This window comes from Myxocyprinus asiaticus, chromosome 28, assembly GCF_019703515.2.
Source record: "Myxocyprinus asiaticus isolate MX2 ecotype Aquarium Trade chromosome 28, UBuf_Myxa_2, whole genome shotgun sequence".
Taxonomy (NCBI): Eukaryota; Metazoa; Chordata; class Actinopteri; order Cypriniformes; family Catostomidae; genus Myxocyprinus; species Myxocyprinus asiaticus.
The window spans coordinates 23,515,830-23,536,285 of NC_059371.1; the positions used below are offsets into that span (position 1 = coordinate 23,515,830).

General features: G+C 42.9%; 1 protein-coding gene across 3 annotated transcripts in view; it reads left to right on the forward strand.

The window, feature by feature from the left end:
- LOC127419536 (adipolin-like) overlaps positions 1-20,456 on the forward strand; it is a 50,044-nt gene that overhangs the window by 24,086 nt on the left and 5,502 nt on the right. The window contains exons 2-6 of one of the 3 annotated variants that reach the window (XM_051661011.1): positions 10,693-10,800; positions 11,520-11,631; positions 11,786-11,967; positions 17,710-17,818; positions 18,565-18,658. In XM_051661011.1, the coding sequence (XP_051516971.1) occupies positions 10,693-10,800; positions 11,520-11,631; positions 11,786-11,967; positions 17,710-17,818; positions 18,565-18,658 (605 nt within the window). The remainder of the gene's footprint in view (positions 1-10,692; positions 10,801-11,519; positions 11,632-11,785; positions 11,968-17,709; positions 17,819-18,564; positions 18,659-20,456) is intronic. The other 2 variants (XM_051661012.1, XM_051661013.1) reach the window with 2 other exon arrangements.

A 20,456-nucleotide genomic window follows, 5' to 3' on the forward strand; every position in this document is an offset into this window, starting at 1 on the left:
TCGTCATGGTTACTTGCGTAACCTCTGTTCCCTGATGGAGGGAACGAGACGTTGTTTCAATGTAGTGACACTAGGGGTCACTCTTGGGAGCCCGAGACACCTCTGGTCTTTGATAAAAGGCCAATGAAAATTGGTGAGTGGTATTTGCATGCCACTCCCCGGACATATGGGTATAAAAGGAGCTGGTATGCAACCACTCATTCAGGTTTTATGCTGAGGAGCCGAGACAAGGTCCGGCCATTTCAGCGGGTAGTTCAGCGTTGTGGCAGGAGGGACACAACATCTCATTCCCTCCATCAGGTAATGGAGGTTACGCAAGTAACCATGACATTCCCTATCTGTCACTCACTTGACGTTGTGTCGATGTAGTGACACTAGGGGTCCCTATACAAAACGCCGCAATTGGCTGAACTATGTTACGTGAACTGGCGGTGTGTGACGGGCAGACAACTGTGTGCCTCATAGCCAGCACACCAGGCTGACACGTAACCTCCCCCAACATAGTTATGAGTGTCGAACGGCCATTTGGGGACAAGTCGACTACCCAAAAGATAGAGACAGGCTAACCAGTCGTGGCCTCTTTTCCCCTTCTTTTTTTCCACTCCCTAAAAAACAAGGGGGAATATCCGACTGAGTCACCAGGTCTAGTCGGGTGGTGTCCCTCCCAAGGGGAGGACACCGCGGAGACCACACCTCGCCCAAAGAGGGGGGGATATTTAAGTGGAAAATATGTCACATGGTCTTGCCGACCATGTGGAGAAGTCTCATGGTAGATCCTACCCAACAGGGGAGGAGTTACTACAAACATGAAGACTGTGGCAGAGGGGGCTCTGCCCAAGGAAGACGCAGTTTGCCAACAGGGAAATGAATTAGCGGCGAAACCGGTTCCACCTGGAGGCTGTAGAACCTTGCAAAGGTATTGGGTGTTGCCCAGCCCGCTGCTCTGCAAATGTCTGTTAGAGAGGCACCCCTGGCCAGGGCCCAGGAGGCCGCTACGCCCCTGGTAGAATGGGCTCGTAGCCCTACTGGGGGCGGCACGTCCTGGACGTGATATGCCATAGCTATGGCTTCAATGAGCCAGTGGGCGATCCTCTGCTTGGAGACAGCGCTTCCTTTCCGCTGTGCACCAAAGCAGACAAAGAGCTGCTCAGAGATCCTAAAGCTTTGTGTGCGATCCAAATAGATGCGTAAAGCACGCACCGGACACAGCAACGACAGGGCTGGGTCTGCCTCCTCCTGGGGCAGCACTCGCAGGTTCACCACCTGGTCCCTAAAAGGGGTCGTGGGAACCTTGGGCATATAGCCCGGTCGGGGTCACAAGATCACGTGAGAGTAGCCCGGACCTAACTCCAGGCACGTTTTGCTGACAGAGAAAGCTTGCAGGTCTCCTACCCTCTTGATGGAAGTGAGCGCAGTCAGGAGGGCAGTCTTCAAGGAGCGTGCCTTAAGCTCAGCTGACTGCAAAGGCTCAAAGGGGGCTCTCTGTAGACCCTGAAGAACTACAGAGAGGTCCCATGAGGGAACGAGGTGCAGTCTGGAGGGGTTCAGCCTCCTGACGCCTCTCAGGAATCTGATGATCAGGTCGTGCTTCCCTAAGGACTTACTGTCCACTTCAAGGTGGAAGGGGACAGCCGCCCTTCCAAACTCTCCTGCAGGAAGGAAAGCACCGATCCAACTGCGCATCTCTGGGGGTCTTCCCTTCGGGAAGAACACCACTTAGCGAACAGATGGCACTTAAAGGCATACAGGCGCCTCGTAGAGGGGGCCCTAGCCTGAGTGATCGTGTCTACCACCATGGGTGGTAGACCGCTTAGGTCTTCCGCGTCCCGTCCAGGGGCCAGACATGGAGATTCCAGAGGTCTGGTCACGGGTGCCAGATGGTACCCCGTCCCTGAGAAAGAAGGACCTTCCTCAGGGGAATTCGCCAGGGGGCTGTCGCAAGGAGCGTGAGGTCCAAGAACCACGTCTGGGTGGGCCAGTAAGGTGCTACCAGGATGACCTGCTCCTCATCCTCCCTGACCTTGCACAGGGTCTGTGCAAGTAGGCTCACTGGGGGAAATGCATATTTGCGTAGGCCAGGAGGCCAGCTGTGTGCCAGCGCGTCTATGCCAAGAGGTGCCTCGGTCAGGGTGTTCCAGAGCTGGCAGTGGGAGGTTTCTTGGGAGGCGAACAGGTCTACCTGTCTGAATCGACTCCAGATCAGCTGGACCACCTGAGGGTGGAGTCTCCACTCTCCCCTGAGGGTAACCTGCCGTGACAGCATGTCCGTTGCAGTGTTGAGGTCGCCCGGGATGTGAGTGGCTCGCAGTGACTTGAAGTGCTGCTGACTCCAGAGGAGGAGACGGCGGGCGAGTTGTGACATACAACGAGAGCGCAGACCACCTTGGCGGTTGACATATGCTACCATTGCCGTGTTGTCTGTCCGAACTAACACGTGCTTGCCCTGGATCAACGGCCGGAACCTCCACAGGGCGAGCAGAATTGCCAACAACTCGAGGCAGTTGATGTGCCAACGCAGCCGCGGACCCGTCCATAAGCCGGCAGCTGCGTGCTCATTGCAAACAGTGCCCCAGCCTGTTTTGGAGGCATCCGTCGTGACCACGACGCGCCTGGGGACCTGCTCTAGGGGATCATCTGCCTGTAGAAACGAGAGGTCGGTCCAAGGGCTGAAGAGACGGTGACCGGCGTGATGGCCACGCGATGCGTCCCACGCGCCATGCCCATCTTGGGGGGAGTCTGAAGCCAGTGCTGAAGCGGTCTAATATGCATCAACCCGAGTGGGGTGGCCACCGCTAAGGATGCCATATGCCCCAGGAGCCTCTGAAAGTGTTTCAGTGGAACCACTGTTTTCTGTTTGAATGCCTTCAAACAGGTCAGCACTGACTGTGCACGCTTGTTCGTGAGGCGTGAGTCCAACTCCAAACCGAGAAAATAGATGCTCTGAACCGGGAGGAGCTTGCTCTTTTCCCAGTTGACCCGAAGCCCTAATCGGCTGAGGTACAAGAGCACCAAGTCCCTGTGTGCACACAACATGTCCCGAGAGTGAGCTAGGATTAGCCAATCATTGAGTTAGTTGCGAATGCCCAATTCCCTTAACGGGGCAAGAGCTGCCTCTGCGACCTTCGTGAAGACGTGAGGGGACAAGGACAGGCTGAAAGGGAGGACCTTGTACTGATACGCCTGACCCTCAAATGCAAACCGCAGGAAGGGTCTGTGTCGAGGTAGAATCGAGACGTGAAAGTATGTGTCCTTCAGGTCTACCGCCGCGAACCAATCTTGATGCCAGAATGCGTTTTTGTGTCAGCATCTTGAACGGGAGTCTGTGTAAAGCCCGGTTCAGTACTCGCAGGTCCAAGATTGGCCGCAACCCACTGCCTTTTTTCGGTACGATGAAGTAGGGGCTGTAAAACCCCTTCTTCATCTCGGCCGGAGGGACAGGTTCTATCACACCCTTCCGCAGGAGGGTGGCGATCACCGCACGCAAGGTAGCAGCGTTTTCGTCCTTCACCAAGGTGAAGTGGATACCGCTGCACCTGGGCGGATGCCTAGTGAACTGAATCGCATAGCCGAGTCGGATGGTCCGGATCTGCCATCGCGACGGATTGGAAAGCGCAAGCCACGCATCCAAGCTCCACACGAGGGGGACCAAAGGGACAATCTTGTCGGACGTACCGGTGGCTGGGGCCTCACGGTGGGGTGGAGCTCGAGGTGCCACACCATGTCGTGGCCGTGTTGAGTTCAGGGACATCGAAGTACTTACCTGTCTCCTTGTGACCACCCCCGGAACAGCCTGGGACGGGGGAGGAAGAGGCCTGTCCTCGTGAACCGTGGAGACTGTCACACTGGGGGTGGATTTGTGCCACAGCTGGGCGCTCAGGGGCGGGAAGACCGCCGCTGGAGCACCAAACCTGCCAAATAGAGTGGTGGACGGTGGTCGTGATGATGGCTGTGCACACCGGATACATGACCCAGGGAACAAGGAAACCACTCTTGCTGAACTCTTGGGTACTGCAGCCACTTGGGCATGCAGCGCAATTAAATGCAAAGGTAACAAAAGATTCTCCTCGCCCGGGGGATGGAGTGGTCTGCTTACCAGCTCCAGAGAAGCGGGTTTCGTCGTCCCTGGGTCGCCCGTCTCAGGGGCGCTTTGAAGCCTTTCACAGGTTCTTGGCGGCTGCGAGACGGGTGGCGTCTGCTTCCTGCGGTGGGCTCCACGCTGGGGCCGGGCCGGTGCAGTCACCGCAGGGGGACGCCCTTAGCGGTGAGCAGACAGGGTGCAGAATCTTGAGCCATGCCGGGGCAGGATGTGCCGGATAACCTCCGTCTGCTGCTTCACCGCTGAGAACTGCTGGGCAAAGTCCTTGGTGTCGCCGGACTGGCCAACTTGCGAAATGGAGGCAGCAAGAAACCGTGCCTTGTCGGCCTCTCCCATCTCGACCAGATTGAGCCAAAGGTGGCGCTCCTGGACCACCAAGGTGGACATCGCCCACCCGAGAGACTGCACCGTGACCTTCGTCGCCCGGAGAGTGAGGTCGGTCACCGAGCGCAGCTCCTGCATCAATCCCGGGGCGGAACTGCCCTCGTGCAGTTCCTTTAGCGCCTTGGCGGACTTGCATTAGAGCCATGGCGTGCAGGGTGGAGGCGGCTTGTCCAGTGGCACCGTAGGCCTTGGCTGTCAGAGACGACGTAAACCTACAGGCCTTGGATGGGAGCTTTGGGCGCCCACGCCAGGTGGCGGCGCTCTGCGGGCATAGGTGCATTGCGAGCGCTTTTATCCACCGGGGGGATTGCCGAATAGCCCTTGGCTGCCCCACCATCGAGGGTAGTGAGGGCGAGGAAGCTGAAAGCTCAGGACCGGGCAATAAAAAGTGCCTCCCACGACCTTGTCAGCTCTTCGTGCACTTCTGGGAAGAAAGTAACAGGGTGGGGTGTGGCTTTGAGCGGCGCCACGAGCCCAGGAACCAATCATCGAGCCACGAGGGTTCAGGGGAGAGCAGAGGGTTCCACTCTAGCCCGATGCTCGTGGCTGCCCGGGAAAGCATGTTGTCATCTCAGCGTCAGCCTGTGACTGGATGACCGCACCTGAAGGGAGGAGCCCAGCTGAGGCTTCCGCGTCCGACTGGACGAGCCCGCTCTGATGCTGTGCTCGAGAGCTCGTCACTTTTGCGGGCTCCGAATAAGAAGTCGAAGTCGCCGTGAGACGAGCCGGCAGACTCATCCGGAAGCCTGATCGGGGCAGACAAGCATGCTGGGGAATGGGAGGTCCACGGGGGGATACCCGGCGGAGGCTTCCCATTGGGGTCCCCAAATTGCCCCCAGTGATAGCCGCGCTGGCCTCATACCCGTGGGTAGAAGGACAGAGGCGGGGAGCCTCTGGGGTGGCTTGCTTTCTTATGAAGGTAAGCCGCGACCACATCATTGCCATGGACATGTTCTCAGACACGAAAGACAGTGATCGTGACCGCCAGAAGGCGAGAGATAACGAGTGCAACCAGGAATAACACACAAAGGAAAGGCATCTTTAAAAAGACGCGTCTTTAAAAAGACGTTCCGTGTGTGCCGCTCTTTTAGAGAAATATACTCTTTTAGAGAAATATACTCTTATTTCCGCCGAAGCACCCAGGGGCATTCTCAGTGTACCAGTGCAGAGGACGGAGAAGCCGCTGAAATGCGCTGTCAGATCCAGCAGAGGTGAATGAACAATCGTGGGAATTCAGCTCAGTGAGCATGACCGTTCGGCTCCGAAGAGAAAATCTGAATGAGTGGTTGCATACCAGCTCCTTTTATACCCGTATGTCCGGGGGAGTGGCACGCAAATACCACTTGCCAATTTTCATTGGCCTTTTATCAAAGACCAGAGGTGTCTCGGGCTCCCAAGAGTGACCCCTAGTGTCACCACATCGACACAACGTTGAGTGAGTGACAGATAGGGAACACTTTATAGCCATTTGGAGACATTTTACACTGGATAGTTATTTTTAATAAAAACTGATAATTGCAAGGATTCATACCTGTGAATGAAATCTGCCTCAGCATTATCTATAAAAGCATTTTTTTAAATCCTCACCCAGTAATAATAAACTACTGCGAGTTCATGCATCCTGGCTAGTGCTGAGAAAAGTAACAGGTACCACGTAACACTGCCGTCTAGTTGGGCGATACCAACTCGTACAACGGAGGGGGGACTTCAGTTTTTTGTCTCAATATGTCTCACAGCCACGCAATTGCAAGGTATCTCATACAAAATTATTTTCTGTGTTAATAGAAATATATAAACAAGGACAGATGCAGGGACAAATGACCCCCTTCACAGCATTGGGGGTGACATATTCCCCCATCTCCCCCAATTCTATGCCAGTGACTTTGAGGTTCTTTGCTTGACTTTTTTACACTCTCTCTAATGGAGCATTTTGTAGCTTTGCTTCACAAATGTCTGCTGTTTTAACAGCCCCAAAACAAACTCATCAGAGAAAAATCCACCCCAGTGGTATTCTGGGATAATAACAACTTGCCATGATCTGTCATGATCTGAATAACTTCTGCATAGGGCTTTTCATACAAGCCACGCTACTGCTGTCAACTGCATCGACTTTGTACATATTGCACTGAAATATTGGAAATTTTATCACGCTGAACTAACCACTGCACATTCCGTATCAGCCTAAAGTCTTTGTAAAAATGATCTCACTTGTCCAAAAAGCAGCTTATATTGAAGTCTGATCAGAGAACTGGTAATTTTATGTTCAGTTACAATCAGAATCACTGTTTCAGGGAGGGCAATAATGGGTGTTCATATCAGTATTGAGGCAAAAATTGATTTGTGCTTTTTTGTGAAGAAGAGAACATGAGAGAACATGATAAAATTAGGTTGCATGGAGTATTGATGCGTTTCCACAAACTTCTACAACATTTCCAATCAGCAACTTCAGGCAAGTTAATCCTTGCCTTGACAGAATTATGGATCCTCCCAATGCACCATCTGATGTGTCTCTGATCATTCTTTGTGTTAATAGAGGTTCCTCATATATTTAGGGTGGTTTAGTGAAGATGTTGACTTGTCCAGCATGCAAATCTTGTGGAAACTGGTTGCAACTCTCTAGGTGTACAGAGAGGTATTGCCCTGAAGTTTGAGAAAGCATCTGTGCTAGCTTCTGTGGCTTTAACTGCTATTTGGCACAGGAAATTAAACAACTTAACAGACCTGCCAAAGCAGATATTGATTCTTAATTAAACCGTGTTGTGTCACCAACATTTCGGGGACTTCAATCATGACCTGAGCATTTGTTCTTTTTGGTAACATAAGAATCCTGTGGATAATTTTTGGCGAGGCTAACTCACACTGCACTGATTTGACATACTGATAATGCAGTCTATATTTATAAATCATTCCTTAAAAGACAATGGAAAAGAAACAAATCACGTCAACTCCCATGTGTTTGGGGAAGATCTGAGGGATTGCCTTCTGCTGTAACAGTATCTTTACAAATCGGTCTGTCTTTTAGCTGGCTTCGGGCTCCTAATTCACAACAATACAACATACAGAGACATCCAACATGCAAGAAGCTTATGTGCTAGTTAAGTTGTTTATTTTGTTTCCTGTCAAAAGAAAAAGGGGAGAGAAAAAAAATGACACCCAGCCAAAAATATGAGCTCCTCTCATTCCAGTATATATAACAAAAAAAAAAGGGGGTTACTTTGTTGCAGCTCAACATAAGGCAAGTCTTTCTGAAGGGATGCTGCATGTTAGTTTAACAGACAAGTGATCCAGGTCTCTATGCCAAACCTAAACAAATTCCATTTCAGAGAGCTCACCTCTACAACTTGTCTCTGTCTCTGTTTCTATCTTGACCGCAGCAGTCACTTTAAGTTTAGGGAAGGGCTCAAGGAGATTCAATTCATATTTGTGGTTACTGGAATTCATAAAGTCTGGCAAAACATCATCAGCTCTTCAACATTGATGGTGGTAACAATTGTACTTAAATTGTAAAGTAACAATTGTACTTCATATTTTGTTTGGTACAGTGCTCAAACAGCATATTCCTTTGTACTAGAGAGTGCATTCTCAGAGAATTTGAAACAATTTAACTCTATTTGAAAATGTAAGATGCCTATGTACATTTTTAGCTCTTCTGATGCAGGCTATTCCAAAAGGTAGGGAACTTTATTGTGCTGCATTCTAAGATCCCTTGTTTTGAGCCAATTTTAAGGCAGCATTGCATGTATTCTTCACAGAGAACACAGATAATGCATTGCAATAAGCTTTGTGAAAAAATACATCCAAGATGGTGGACAAAGTGAGAGAAACATCAAATGTAATTCTTGCAATAGGCACCGCACCAATTTCAGGTGCCTCTCTTTGTTCCTGACAGATTGACTATTAACTTAGCTACATGCTAACAAAGGGTGGGTGATATGACCAAAATCTTATATCATGAGATGAATAATTTTATTTCATGATAATGATATATATCACGATATAGTTTTTTTTCTTTCTTTCTGGAAAATCAATAAAAATGGGTTTATATATTAAATAACCATATTATTAATGCCTATTTTTGGATAATCCAGTCAGTAAATTACATATTTAAATGAAAACTACTTCCTCTTTTATAATTTTCTCTTTATATGGAATTTGACAAACATAGTCAAAGTAAAAAAAAAAACTAAAAAAACACTCAACTTGGTTTTAAATCAACATCACCATAATACTACATTTCACATTATGCCACATTTCAGTCTATGTTGTTTACCAATATTATTTTCATTATAAACTTTCCTCGAGAAACTCAACATCTTCTCAAAGCAATGCAACAAAGATAATAATACAAATAAAAAATATCCAATAAAAATGAACACTTAATGATTTATGTAATCTCTATAGAGAACATATGAATATCTGAAGGCAAACATGATCAGTTTGTTTCCTAATATCTAATATAATTCGAACAGAATTTTAGTAAAGGTGATAATGTTTAGTAAAATACCTATATTTTGACACACAACAGTGTTGTAGTTGTTTCCCTGTTATTGGTGGTAAGACCATTATGTATGTCTGTATGATTTCCTCTATGGTGCTTTAAGGTAAAAAAAAACAAAAATGTTACGTTTTGTGCTATTTTCAGTGAGTGATCCCGCTCTGCGCTCTCCTGTCTCTGGAGTACAAATATTGGGAAGCCTGCTGCTTTCGTGCACATTTGCGTACTCCAGAGATAGCACGCGTGGCACTCATGTGAAACACAGATGCATGTGTAAGTTAAGAAGCAAATTTACCGCTTATGAAGCTCTGAATGCAAAATGAATGTCATTGAATTTGCTGAAATTCACTGAAATTTTCAATGCCTGAAAAACCCTGTCTTTTAGTCTCAAGCGAAGCCCTGCCCACTGATATACGCACACGCCGCGCACATGTATATTTACATATCGTGATATACACGATATAGCAAATCTTTATTGATTGACACTTTATATCATCGCCACGATATATCGTAATATCGCCCAGCCATAACGCTAACTCTATTTAAATCAATTGCGTGTCGAGCTTCCCATGCTCTTCACATGAGGAATGCTGTTTGTGTTGCTTTCTATATGTATTATGTTACAAATGATTCACTTATGAGGTTCCATTTCCAGGATACTGCCTTAGAAGGCAGCTGCCTATGTGGGAGCTAGCTAAGTTTTGGAACAGACCCTTTTGAAATTCTGAAAACTACTTTTGGGATAATAGCTAAAATTCTAGAATCTTCCCCGCAAAAAAGGGACATATCATTCACTTGGCTGATGACTGTTGAAGTCTTTCCAGTTCTAGATTTAGTGGGTCCAAACTGATGCCACAGAGAATGAGTTATATCAAAGAATGCAAATTTGATAACCTCTCTCTCTCATTGATTTAGCTCTTGCTACCAGGCTGTGAAAGCTTGTTGAAAAGAAGAAGCCAGCCATTTTTCCACTGTAACCCACTGTACTGTATGTGTTTAGAGCTAGACAGTTGCATAAAGCAACCCACAGTGTAATGCACCATGTCTTAGCCTCTCATTTTTAAGTGAACAGTAATGTTTTGCTCATGGAAAGTTGTTAAGAGAGATCAGTTTAGAAAGGCTGTTTATTTTTCACAGACCCTACTGGGCAAAATTGACGTAGCACCTGAGTGAACTACTGAGAAGGAGTAATTAAGCAAAGGGTAAAGTCCTCAAGAGAAAATTTGTCTGAGAGTGTTTGGCATAAGGTAGTGCTACATGCCACACAAAAGACCTATTCCTTTACAGCAGTGTTGAGGAGAGAAAGATTGAGAAGTAGAAGGGTACTGAGTGCAACCTGCCTTAATGTCTGGCACCATTTAATAGCGTCTTTAGACAACATTTTCCTATGAGGGTTGGTAAGTAAAAATTACAACTTATTGGATTAAGTTGCATAGCTACAATACTCTGCACTCAGTGTCAAATAATGATCTCTGGCTTATATAGCTGATCAATCACACAGTTAATACTTCTCTCTATGGCTCATCAAATGTACAAATGGGAGTAGCACGCCCACACACTGACATGTATGTTGTAAAACAACCCTAAGATAAAGAGAATTTCTTATGTGTGCTATCATATCCTTATTATAAATGCTTAAACAATACAGAGAGATACAATCCCCAAAAAAACAACAACATACGTGCCCTGGATGTTTATCATATCTGGTTTGAATCAGCAGGTCAGTGAGAACCAGAGAGTGGACCCTCTTGGATCATGGATGGATTTTGTGAAGAGACCTGTGGGCAACTTTCCCGGAAAATGCAGAAAGCGAAAACGACCGCTGGTGCGGAAAATCTTTACAATTACATATTATCAAAAGTCAGAGACGTAATTGACAGAAACACATGAGACAAAACTGGAATGGTGCAAGGAGGGGTGGAATTTTCATTCACCCAAAATATACAATACATGCCTACATGTAGGGCGAATAAAGGTAAAGTGGGACACTTATATTTCTTTCTTTTTCCCCTCTGTATAGTTTAGTGGAGATCCTTAGCTATAAAATGGTTTTGTGTGAGGGGCGAAGCCATTTGGCACCATATTTTAAACCAACGCCAATTACTAATTAGCAGAAAGTGTTCCACTTTACCTGTATTCAACCTACTTGCCAAACGACTTGAGCGACAAGACAATGCATATGTTGCATAAGTGACAAATTCATAAAACAGATGGCTAGATTCACATTCCTTGCAGGCTTGAAATTTAAATGGCAATAAGAACTATTACAGTTGTAAAATTGCAGACATAGTACAGTTCACTAAATGTTGAGGGACTGTGATGTACATTTGTACTGTAATGTACATGTACTTAGATGTATTTTGTTTTAATTTAGGCCTATAATTTAACTCTACCAAGAAATAATGTATCCATTGCATAATACATTCCTTGATACATTTCAAGCTGTGACATGTCTTTTCATAAATGAGATACTCTTGCGATCATAGAAAGAACTTTGAGGTTGATTTGAAATGACTGTAACAATTGTGTTTCTTTGACTATCAGCCTGGTCCCCCAGGCCCTCCTGGGCCTCCAGGCCCTCAGGGACCCCCAGGATCCCCCGGGGCAGAGGTCACTCAAGAGGTCCTGCTGCAAGAGTTCAAAAAAATGATCAAAGGTGAAGACCCACAACACATACAGCTAAAGCCATCTAAGTGATTGTGACGGACATTTTCTTATCTTTATCAAATAGTTATCATGAAGATTAGTTGGACATTCTGAGATGCATGATGATGAGGTGTGATGTGTCTACTTGTGTTCTTTTTGAACAGAGGCCACAGAGAGGCGAGCAGCAGTGGACAAACCCAACGAGCCTAGTCAGTTGCCCACAGCTCTCATTACCCTTGAGGGCATGACCTCCTACAGGAGAATTGAGGAAGCCTTCCACTGCAAACTCAGAAGTCCTGTAGTTGTGGACAAGAAGACTCTGGCAGAGCTCCAGGACTTTCAGACAGTAAGTGATTACATTGTACTCTTAAAGGGGTCATATCATGAGGAATCCAATTGTTCATACTGTAGCTTTCAGACCTCAAAACTTCCTCCATTGTCCAAAAGAGCATTTATTGAAACTAAGCTACAAAAATGGCTTGTTCAGAACTTCCACATTTGACCATCCACATTTAAATGTCAGTGATGCTTATTGGTTGATTGGGCCTCCAAGTCATGATGAAAGTAATAAGTAGAAACGAAGATAAATGCTAATATTCCTAAACACCAAAATAACTAACAGTAATATGTCGGAAAGTTCACCAAACCTCATGCTGTTCTTGGTTATGTGAAACACCTGACACTCTGCATCCTTCTAATTGATCCCAACACTGGGAAAGAGTGGCTGAAGATTTTATATTTCCCGATCATTGCAGTTTGATTTGAACCATTAACAGCATATTTCAGCACATATCTGATGAAGAGACCGGGTGTCCTAAATATGCACAAAGTGCATTGATATGTTTCTGTGATTTCTGATTAAGGCCGCTATAAAATTTATATACATCCGTTAATTTACTGTTAATAAAACTAAAATACTGTTGGCTTTTATAATGGACATACATCTAAAACTGAAGTATATAGTGTCAACATAATATGTTTAATGAGCATCAGTGTTTATTTATCATCTCCATTCATTTTCAGCAGTCTTTATATTTGCTTCTCTTTCAGCATTGATTTCCCTCTAACATTTTGTAGCTTATTGATCTTTTACCACCACAAGTGATTACGTCAGACACAGTTACTGTATACAGTATCTAGATCTTTAACGTCATCAAATGAACAGATGCATTATACTCAAAACACATCTGGAAAAGAGAAATTACGAACTTAATGATGTTATAACTCCATGAAGACCACATTAGTGTTGACAGCCCAACACAATAGAAGTAAACAAGGCGTACATATATTGGGGAGCAGCACATTCACATTAAAGGAATAGTTCACCCAAAAAATTTAATTTGTATCATCATTTACTCACCCTTATGCCATCCCAGATGCGTATGACTTTCTTTCATCTGCTGAACTCAAATGAAGATTTTTAGAAGAATTTCTCAGCTCTTTTGGTCCATACAATGAAGTGAATGGGTGCCAAAGTTTTCAATCTCCAAAAATCCCATAAATCAGCATAAAAGTAATCCACAAGACTCCAGTGGTTAAATCAATGTCTTCAGATGCGATATGATAGGTGTGGGTGAGAAACAGATCAATATTTAGGTCCTTTTTTAATATAAATTCTCCTCCCTACTCAGTCAATGTCCACTTTAACTTTGCATGCATATGATCCCTACTGGGCAGGGAGAAGAAAATATAGCAAGAATGGACTTAAATATTGATCTGTTTCTCACCCACACCTATCACATTGCTTCTGAAGATATGGATTAAAACACTGGAGTCTTTTGGATTATTTTTTATGATGCTTTATGTGCTTTTTGGAGCATAACAATTTTGGCACCCATTCACTTGCACTGTATGCACCTACAGAGCAGATATATTCTTATAAAAATCTTAATTTGTGTTCTGCAGAAGAAAGAAAGTCATACACATCTGGGATGGCATGAGGGTGAGTAAATGTTGAGAGAATTTTAATTTTTGGGTGAACTATCCCTTTTAGGCCAATTTGAATGAGGATTCCAGTGATTTAGAGTTTACAGTAAATAATAAAACTTCCAAAGTGCATGACTGTCTTCTTGTGGTAGCAGGGTAGGTTTCATCCAGAATTTAGGAAATTCCAGTAGTTTAAAAACTATTTCAAATTGGCTTGTTTTGTCATAATTAATTTGGCTGCAAAATGCATAGTTGCATCTTCATGGTTATAGTTTTACAGAATACCGAATTTCTTAAAGCTTCTAATTCAACCTGTGTGTTAAATATTTAACATTATTTAGGACATCTGTGGAGTAAGGAGTAAGCTCCTAACTGGTTCTTGTCATATGGATATTAGTGATGAGACACTGGATTGGCCAGTCATGTAGGGCGTCAGCCACCCTCCTCCTAATATATATATCCTTTTCAAATGTCCCATTTTGCTTTCTTGGTGGTACAAAAGGTACTCTGTCTGGGGTTTTGGACTAGTGAGTGGTGTGGGTAGAAATAGACACTGTTTGAAACAGTGCACTGTTTCAAGGAAGAACTTTACCCAGTGGTGTTCTGATTAGGCAGACAGAGTATGTAAATTACTGACAAACACTGAAAATCCATGTTATTTGTAGAGTGTCCTCTACAGCAATAATGGAAAAAATTAGCCATTGATCAATATAACCAATTATGATTCACCCTAATTTCCAATGCCAAGCATCTGAGCATTTGAAGATGAAGTGTGTAATTTTTTTTTACGTTAAAATACTTTCTCGTATCCCAGCTTAAAGGGATAGTTCACCCAAAAATTAGTTTCTCATCATTTACTCACCCTCATGCCATTCCAGATGTGTACGACTGTCCTTCCTTATTCTGCTAAACACAAACAAAGATTTTTAGAACAATATCTCAGCTCTGTATGTCCATACAATGCAAGTGAATGGTGACCAAAACTTTGAAGCTCCAAAAAGCACATAAGTAATCCATATGACTCCAGTGGTTTAATCCATGTCTTCTGAAGTCATCCAATCGATTTTGGATGAGAGCAGACCAAAATATAACTCCTTTATCACAATAAATTGTGGTGATCAAGATTTCAAGATCGATTACACTTCCCAGTGCCACCTAGCGATCTGCGTATACGTCAAGCACAAGGAGGTGTAATTGAGCATGGTAAATCATGATTGTGCCTAGAGACAACAATGGTAAGATGTACAGTGAAAAAGGAGTTATATTATGGTCTGTTCTCACCCAAAATCGATTAGATCGCTTAAGAAGACATGGATTAAACCACTGGAGTGGTATGTATTACTTTTATGCTGCTTTTATGTGCTTTTTGGAGCTTCAAAGTTTTGGTCATCATTCACTTGTATGGACCAACAGAGCTGAGATATTCTTCTAAAAAACTTTGTTTGTGTTCTGCAGAAAAAAGACAGTCATACACATCTGGGATGGCATGAGGGTGAGTAAATGATAAAATAATTTTCATTTTTGGGAGAACTATTCTTTGAATATGGAGAAACAACTGTAAATAAGCTATTCATTGGTTAATTGCCATGAAATGTGTAAACACTCGGTGGCTCTGTTGTGCTATTTAAAGATTGCATCCCAACCAGCCTGACATAGCAAATTAGGCTTAACCAAGTTTGGACCGGGACTATATGTTTGATTGACTAAAGACAGACAGGGGGAGTGTTGTGGAGACCTGTTTGAAAATTCTAATTCCATTTGGTGACAGTGGCGCCAAAATTGCACACTTCACCTCTGATTATACTTGGCGACTTTCAAATATATGTCTAGCTGTAGACGTTTCAGAAATCAACTGAGGATGTGTGATTTTTACTTTTCTATATTAAAGAAAATAGGATCATATATTCTTTCAAATCTGAAAAGAATTGACTACTCATCCAATTTAAAAATACACATCAAGAGAAATGACATTTTCCTCCAGCTATCTGTTTGGATCTGACATGTACTGAAAGGTTTTCATTGTATGTGTTCTGAGCTGACAACACAAAAATGGCATAACTGAAACAGTGTTTAGCACACTAATTGGAGGACTCATTATAAAAGCATCTGGGTTTGGAACTCTTGGTGGGTTCTGGAGGCGTAATGCAGAATAATTTGGTATGGCATGGCTGCAGCGTGCAGTTATGATCAAAAAACAGAATCAGACGATTCTTGGCAGATGTCTACATATTTCAAGCCATTTAATTGTTATGTGCTCCCAAACTGTTTTATTTTCTAACACTGTATGCTCGATGCTTCGATTTGTATGTGGGTTTATTAGAGTGAGGAGAGCAAGAATTCTGCTGAAAAACATATTCTTGAGACATTTATGCTTGGAATGACAGTCAACAATTTACAATTCCAAATCCAAAAAAATTGGGACAGTATGAAAAATGCTAATAAAAACAAAAAGGAGTTATTTGTAAATTATTTCACCCTTTGCTATATTGAAAGCACTACAACTAAACATTATATGAGGTTTTACCTTGTGAATTTAATTTTTTAATTTCTTTTATGTACAGTAATTTCAAATAAGATGATTACAACACGCTCCAAAAAAGACCGGGGCAATTTAAGACTAATAACAATTTGACAAGTTAAAATAATAAGGCAATGTGAAACAGGAGATGTTAAACAGGTGAGGTAATCATGTCATAGTATAAAAGGAGCCACCAAAAACAGTCTAGTCCTTCGAGAGCAAGAATCGGTCAAGACTTGTCAATTTGCCAACGGATGCTTCAGCAAATAATCCAGCACTTTGAGAACAATGTTCCCCAAAGACAAATTGGAAGGATTTTGGGCATTTCACCCTGTACAGTGCACAATATAGTTAAAAGATTCAAGGAATATGGTCAAATCTCGGTGCGTAAAGGGCAAGACGAAAACCATTTCTGAATGCGCGTGATCTCTGATCCCTCAGACATCACTGTCTTAAAAAACATCATTCATCTGTAATGGATATCATGAACATGGGCTTGGGATTACTTTAGTAAACCTTTGTTAGTCAACACCACTCACCGCTGCATCCACAGATGCAAGTTAAGACTTTATTATGCAAAGCAGAAGCCCTACATCAACACTGTCCAGAAGTGCTGCCGACTTCTCTGGGCTCGGTCTAATCTTAGATGGAAAGTAGAACAGTGGAACTGTGTTTTTTGGTCAGATGAGTCCACATTTCATATAGTTTTTGAAAAACACAGCCATCGTGTTCTCCGGGCCAAAGAGGAAAAGGACCATCCAAGCTGTTATCAGCGTCAGGTCCAAAAGCCAGTGTCTATATGGGCCAGGGGTGTGTCAGTGCCCATGGCATGGGTAACTCGCACATCTGTGAGGGTAGCATTAATGCAGACAGATATGTACAAATTTTGGAGCAGCATATACTGCCTTCCAGCACCGTCTTTTCCAGGGACGTCCTGGAATTTTCAGCAGGACAACTTCAAACCACATACTGGCTGAATAAACAGAGAGTGCGGTTGATAGATTGGCCTGTCTGCAGTCCTGACCATCTCCAATTAAGAATGTGTGGTGCATTATTAAGCGCACAATATGGCAATGAAGTCCTTGTACAATTGTGCATCTATAGAGCTGCATAATGGATGAATGATGGAAAATTCCACTTTTTAAACTTAACAAACTTGAGTCTTCAGTGCCTAAATGCTTAATAAGTGTTATTAGAAGAAATGGTGATATTTCACAGTGGTAAACACTCGACTGACCCAACTTTTTTGGAGCCTGTTACATCATCTGATTTGAAATTACTGTACATTAAAAAAAAAAAAAAAAACATTTAATTCACAAGGTAAAACATCATATAATGTTTAGTTGTAATACTTTCATTATAGCAAAGGGTGAATATAATTTACAAATCACTCCTTTTTGTTTTTATTAGCATTTTTCATACTGTCCCAACTTTTTCGGAATTGGGGTTGTATGTGTTCATGTATTATTCTTTTATATCTCTTATATCTCTTCAAGTTATTTTCTTTTCTAAAAAATGACTTTGTGTGGATGTTTGACTAATAGCTTCTGCTTCATATATCCTCTAGTCTAGTGGAAACAGGTTATTTGGTGTGGGGTGTTCATGGTAAACCCTCGATAATTCTCACCTGTTTCATACCTTCAGCCTCCTGCCAAAGGTGCCTTTCTAAGAGGGACAGGGATGGATCAGTCCACTGGCCGATTTACAGCTCCCGTAACTGGAATTTATGAGTTTTCTGCCAATGTTCATATTGGTAAGGAAAGGTTTACTTCACATATTCACAAATCCACAGCAGACTTACAGAAGAGACCAATGTTTAGACACGGCCGGAGGTCAAACATGACTGGCTCTGTCAAACACAACACTTCAACAGCCTGTACTCTTTATAATACAGCGTAAAACAGTTTGACATGCACTAATGAAAAGTATTTTCAGGCCTTGTTTTCTAGAAAAGGGGGAAACATAATATTTCTTTATAGATTTGCTTTATTACTGTATGTTACCAAAGTCTTTTTAGCAATTCAGTCCACTCGGCGGCCATCTTTGGAACGCTCTGGCAGGCTGGTAGCTATTTTCTATGTAAAAAAGCAGCATACAAGTGCAGCTTCTATCTACTTGAATGGGAAAAGACAGAAATCTCCAAAACATTTGGACAAGATTACAATTAAAGAACATATTTCAAATCAGCAGTAAAATTTGACAATACTGGAATCATAAATTGTGCTACTTTACCTCAGATCATGCTATAAAATGCAATTTTCATAGCTTGTATTGATTGACAGGCAATGCCAATGTAAAAGGTGATTGGCTCTTTTACCTGTAAAGTGGGACTTCATTTTCTACATCTGTTGACCGTTGAGCATTCCAGTTTCTCCCATTCTTTTTAACAGAAGTGGCCAGTTTCTGCTAAATAGTCTCTGAGGTTACTTAGATGTTGCATTCATTTGGGATGACGAGAGACTTCTGAAATTTGAAGTGCTTGTTTGTACTTTGTTGCAGACCACACTGAGGTGAAGAAAAGTAAGAACCAGCTGAGAGCCAGAGACAGTGTCAGAGTTTTGATCTGCATTGAATCACTCTGCCACAGATATACGTAAGTTGCCTCCCTCTCACATTAAAGGAACAGTTTACATAAAAATGAAAATTTGGTCTTTATTTACTCACCCTCATGGCGTTCCAAACCTGTATGAATTACTTTCTTCTGTGGAACATGAAAGGAGAAATTGCTAAGAATGTACTGGTTGCTCTACTCCTTGCAATTGCAGTTACTGGGGACTGGAGCTTTCAAGCTTCAAAAAGGAGGCACAAAAAGGATCATAAAAGTAGTCCATATGACTCATGTGCTATATCTCAAGTCTTCTAAAGTCATATGAAAATTTTAGGTGAGAAACAGGCTGAAATTTAAGTCATTATTCACTGAAAATCTTGACATCTGCCTTAGTTCTCCTTGGGGAACCGATTAATTGAAAAGATTGCTAAGAGTTATTCTTTCATGAATAATACTATTTTTCTCTAATGAAAGACATACTGGTTTAGAATGATATTAGGGTGAGTAAATTATAAATTATAAATGTTTTTCAACCAAAGGTTGGGCTGGTCAACCAAATTTTTTTGTCAGTTTTGGTGACTTTAGGTCTGTCTTTCAGATAGTGTCAGTTCTGTTAGCAAAACTATCTAGGAGAAAAGCTGACACCAGCAATTTTGCCAGGAAAGTTATTATGATTATATTATGTATAATTTACCCTCAAGTAGTCTAGTTATTAGAGTCTAACATTCGATTTTGGCCTCAATGTCCACAGACCACATCCACATCAATATAAATTCATGACTCAGGCTCAGGCAAGAAATACATCACTTATGATGAAAATTAGTATTTTTCTTGAGCTCCTTTTTAAATTCAGAGCATGTGGTTTTTATTTCGGAGGCTCAGGCGTGTGAGTGCATGTCATAAAAAAACCTTTCACAAATAAAACCAAAATTATTTAACTTAAAGGGCTACAGGAGGCAGTGGAGACAGAATTGGGGTGGCAAATCAGGATAAATTCTGTTCCTGTGTTTGTTGGTTGTTAGTCTAACAGTGGCTGGCAAAGACAGCAGTCTCTTGCACTTTGTGTGTAATGCATGTTGTCTAAGGCATTTCCTGTGTTAAAGTGTAGCAGGCCTCTCACCTTCAGTCCGGTCCTTGTCACCTTGGTAACCTTTACTACACCACTTTTGACTCATAGGGTACCTGATGTTCTTAGCAATAATACAGGATGATAATTCTTATAATGTATTACAGAAAACTTCTGATAAAGGTTTTTAATGAGTGTTTTTTGTAACAGAAAATAAATTAATATATATCTTTGTGAAAGCTTAAAGGAATAGTTTATGTAAAAATGAAGATTCTCTTATTATTCACTTACCCTGATGCCATCTCAGATGTGTATGACTTTCTTTCTTCAGCATAATGAAAATTAAGATTTTTAGAAGAAGATAGATCTCTGTCAGGTCCTTATAATGCAAGTAAATGGGTGCCAGCAATATGACGGTCCAAAAGTCACATTTAGGCAGCATAGAAATAATCCATGAGTCAATCAATGAATGTCTTCTGAAGCGAATCGATAGGTTTCTGTAAGAAACAAGTTGATAATTAAAACGTTTTTAACTTTAAATCGGCGCTTCGGTCCAGGGCTCTGATGCTGTTTGAAATGGCCAAACTCTTGCATGACATTCGTTCTTCTGTTGTAAACAAGTGCCGCTTCTGAATTCTTGCGTGAATGCGCTTACATCACATGACAGCTACGTGGTGCATTAACTGCTGGCAGGTAACATTTTACCAAGTTAATAACATTTTAATTATCAATTTAGTTTGTATACAAACATATCGATTTTCTTCAGAAGACATTCAT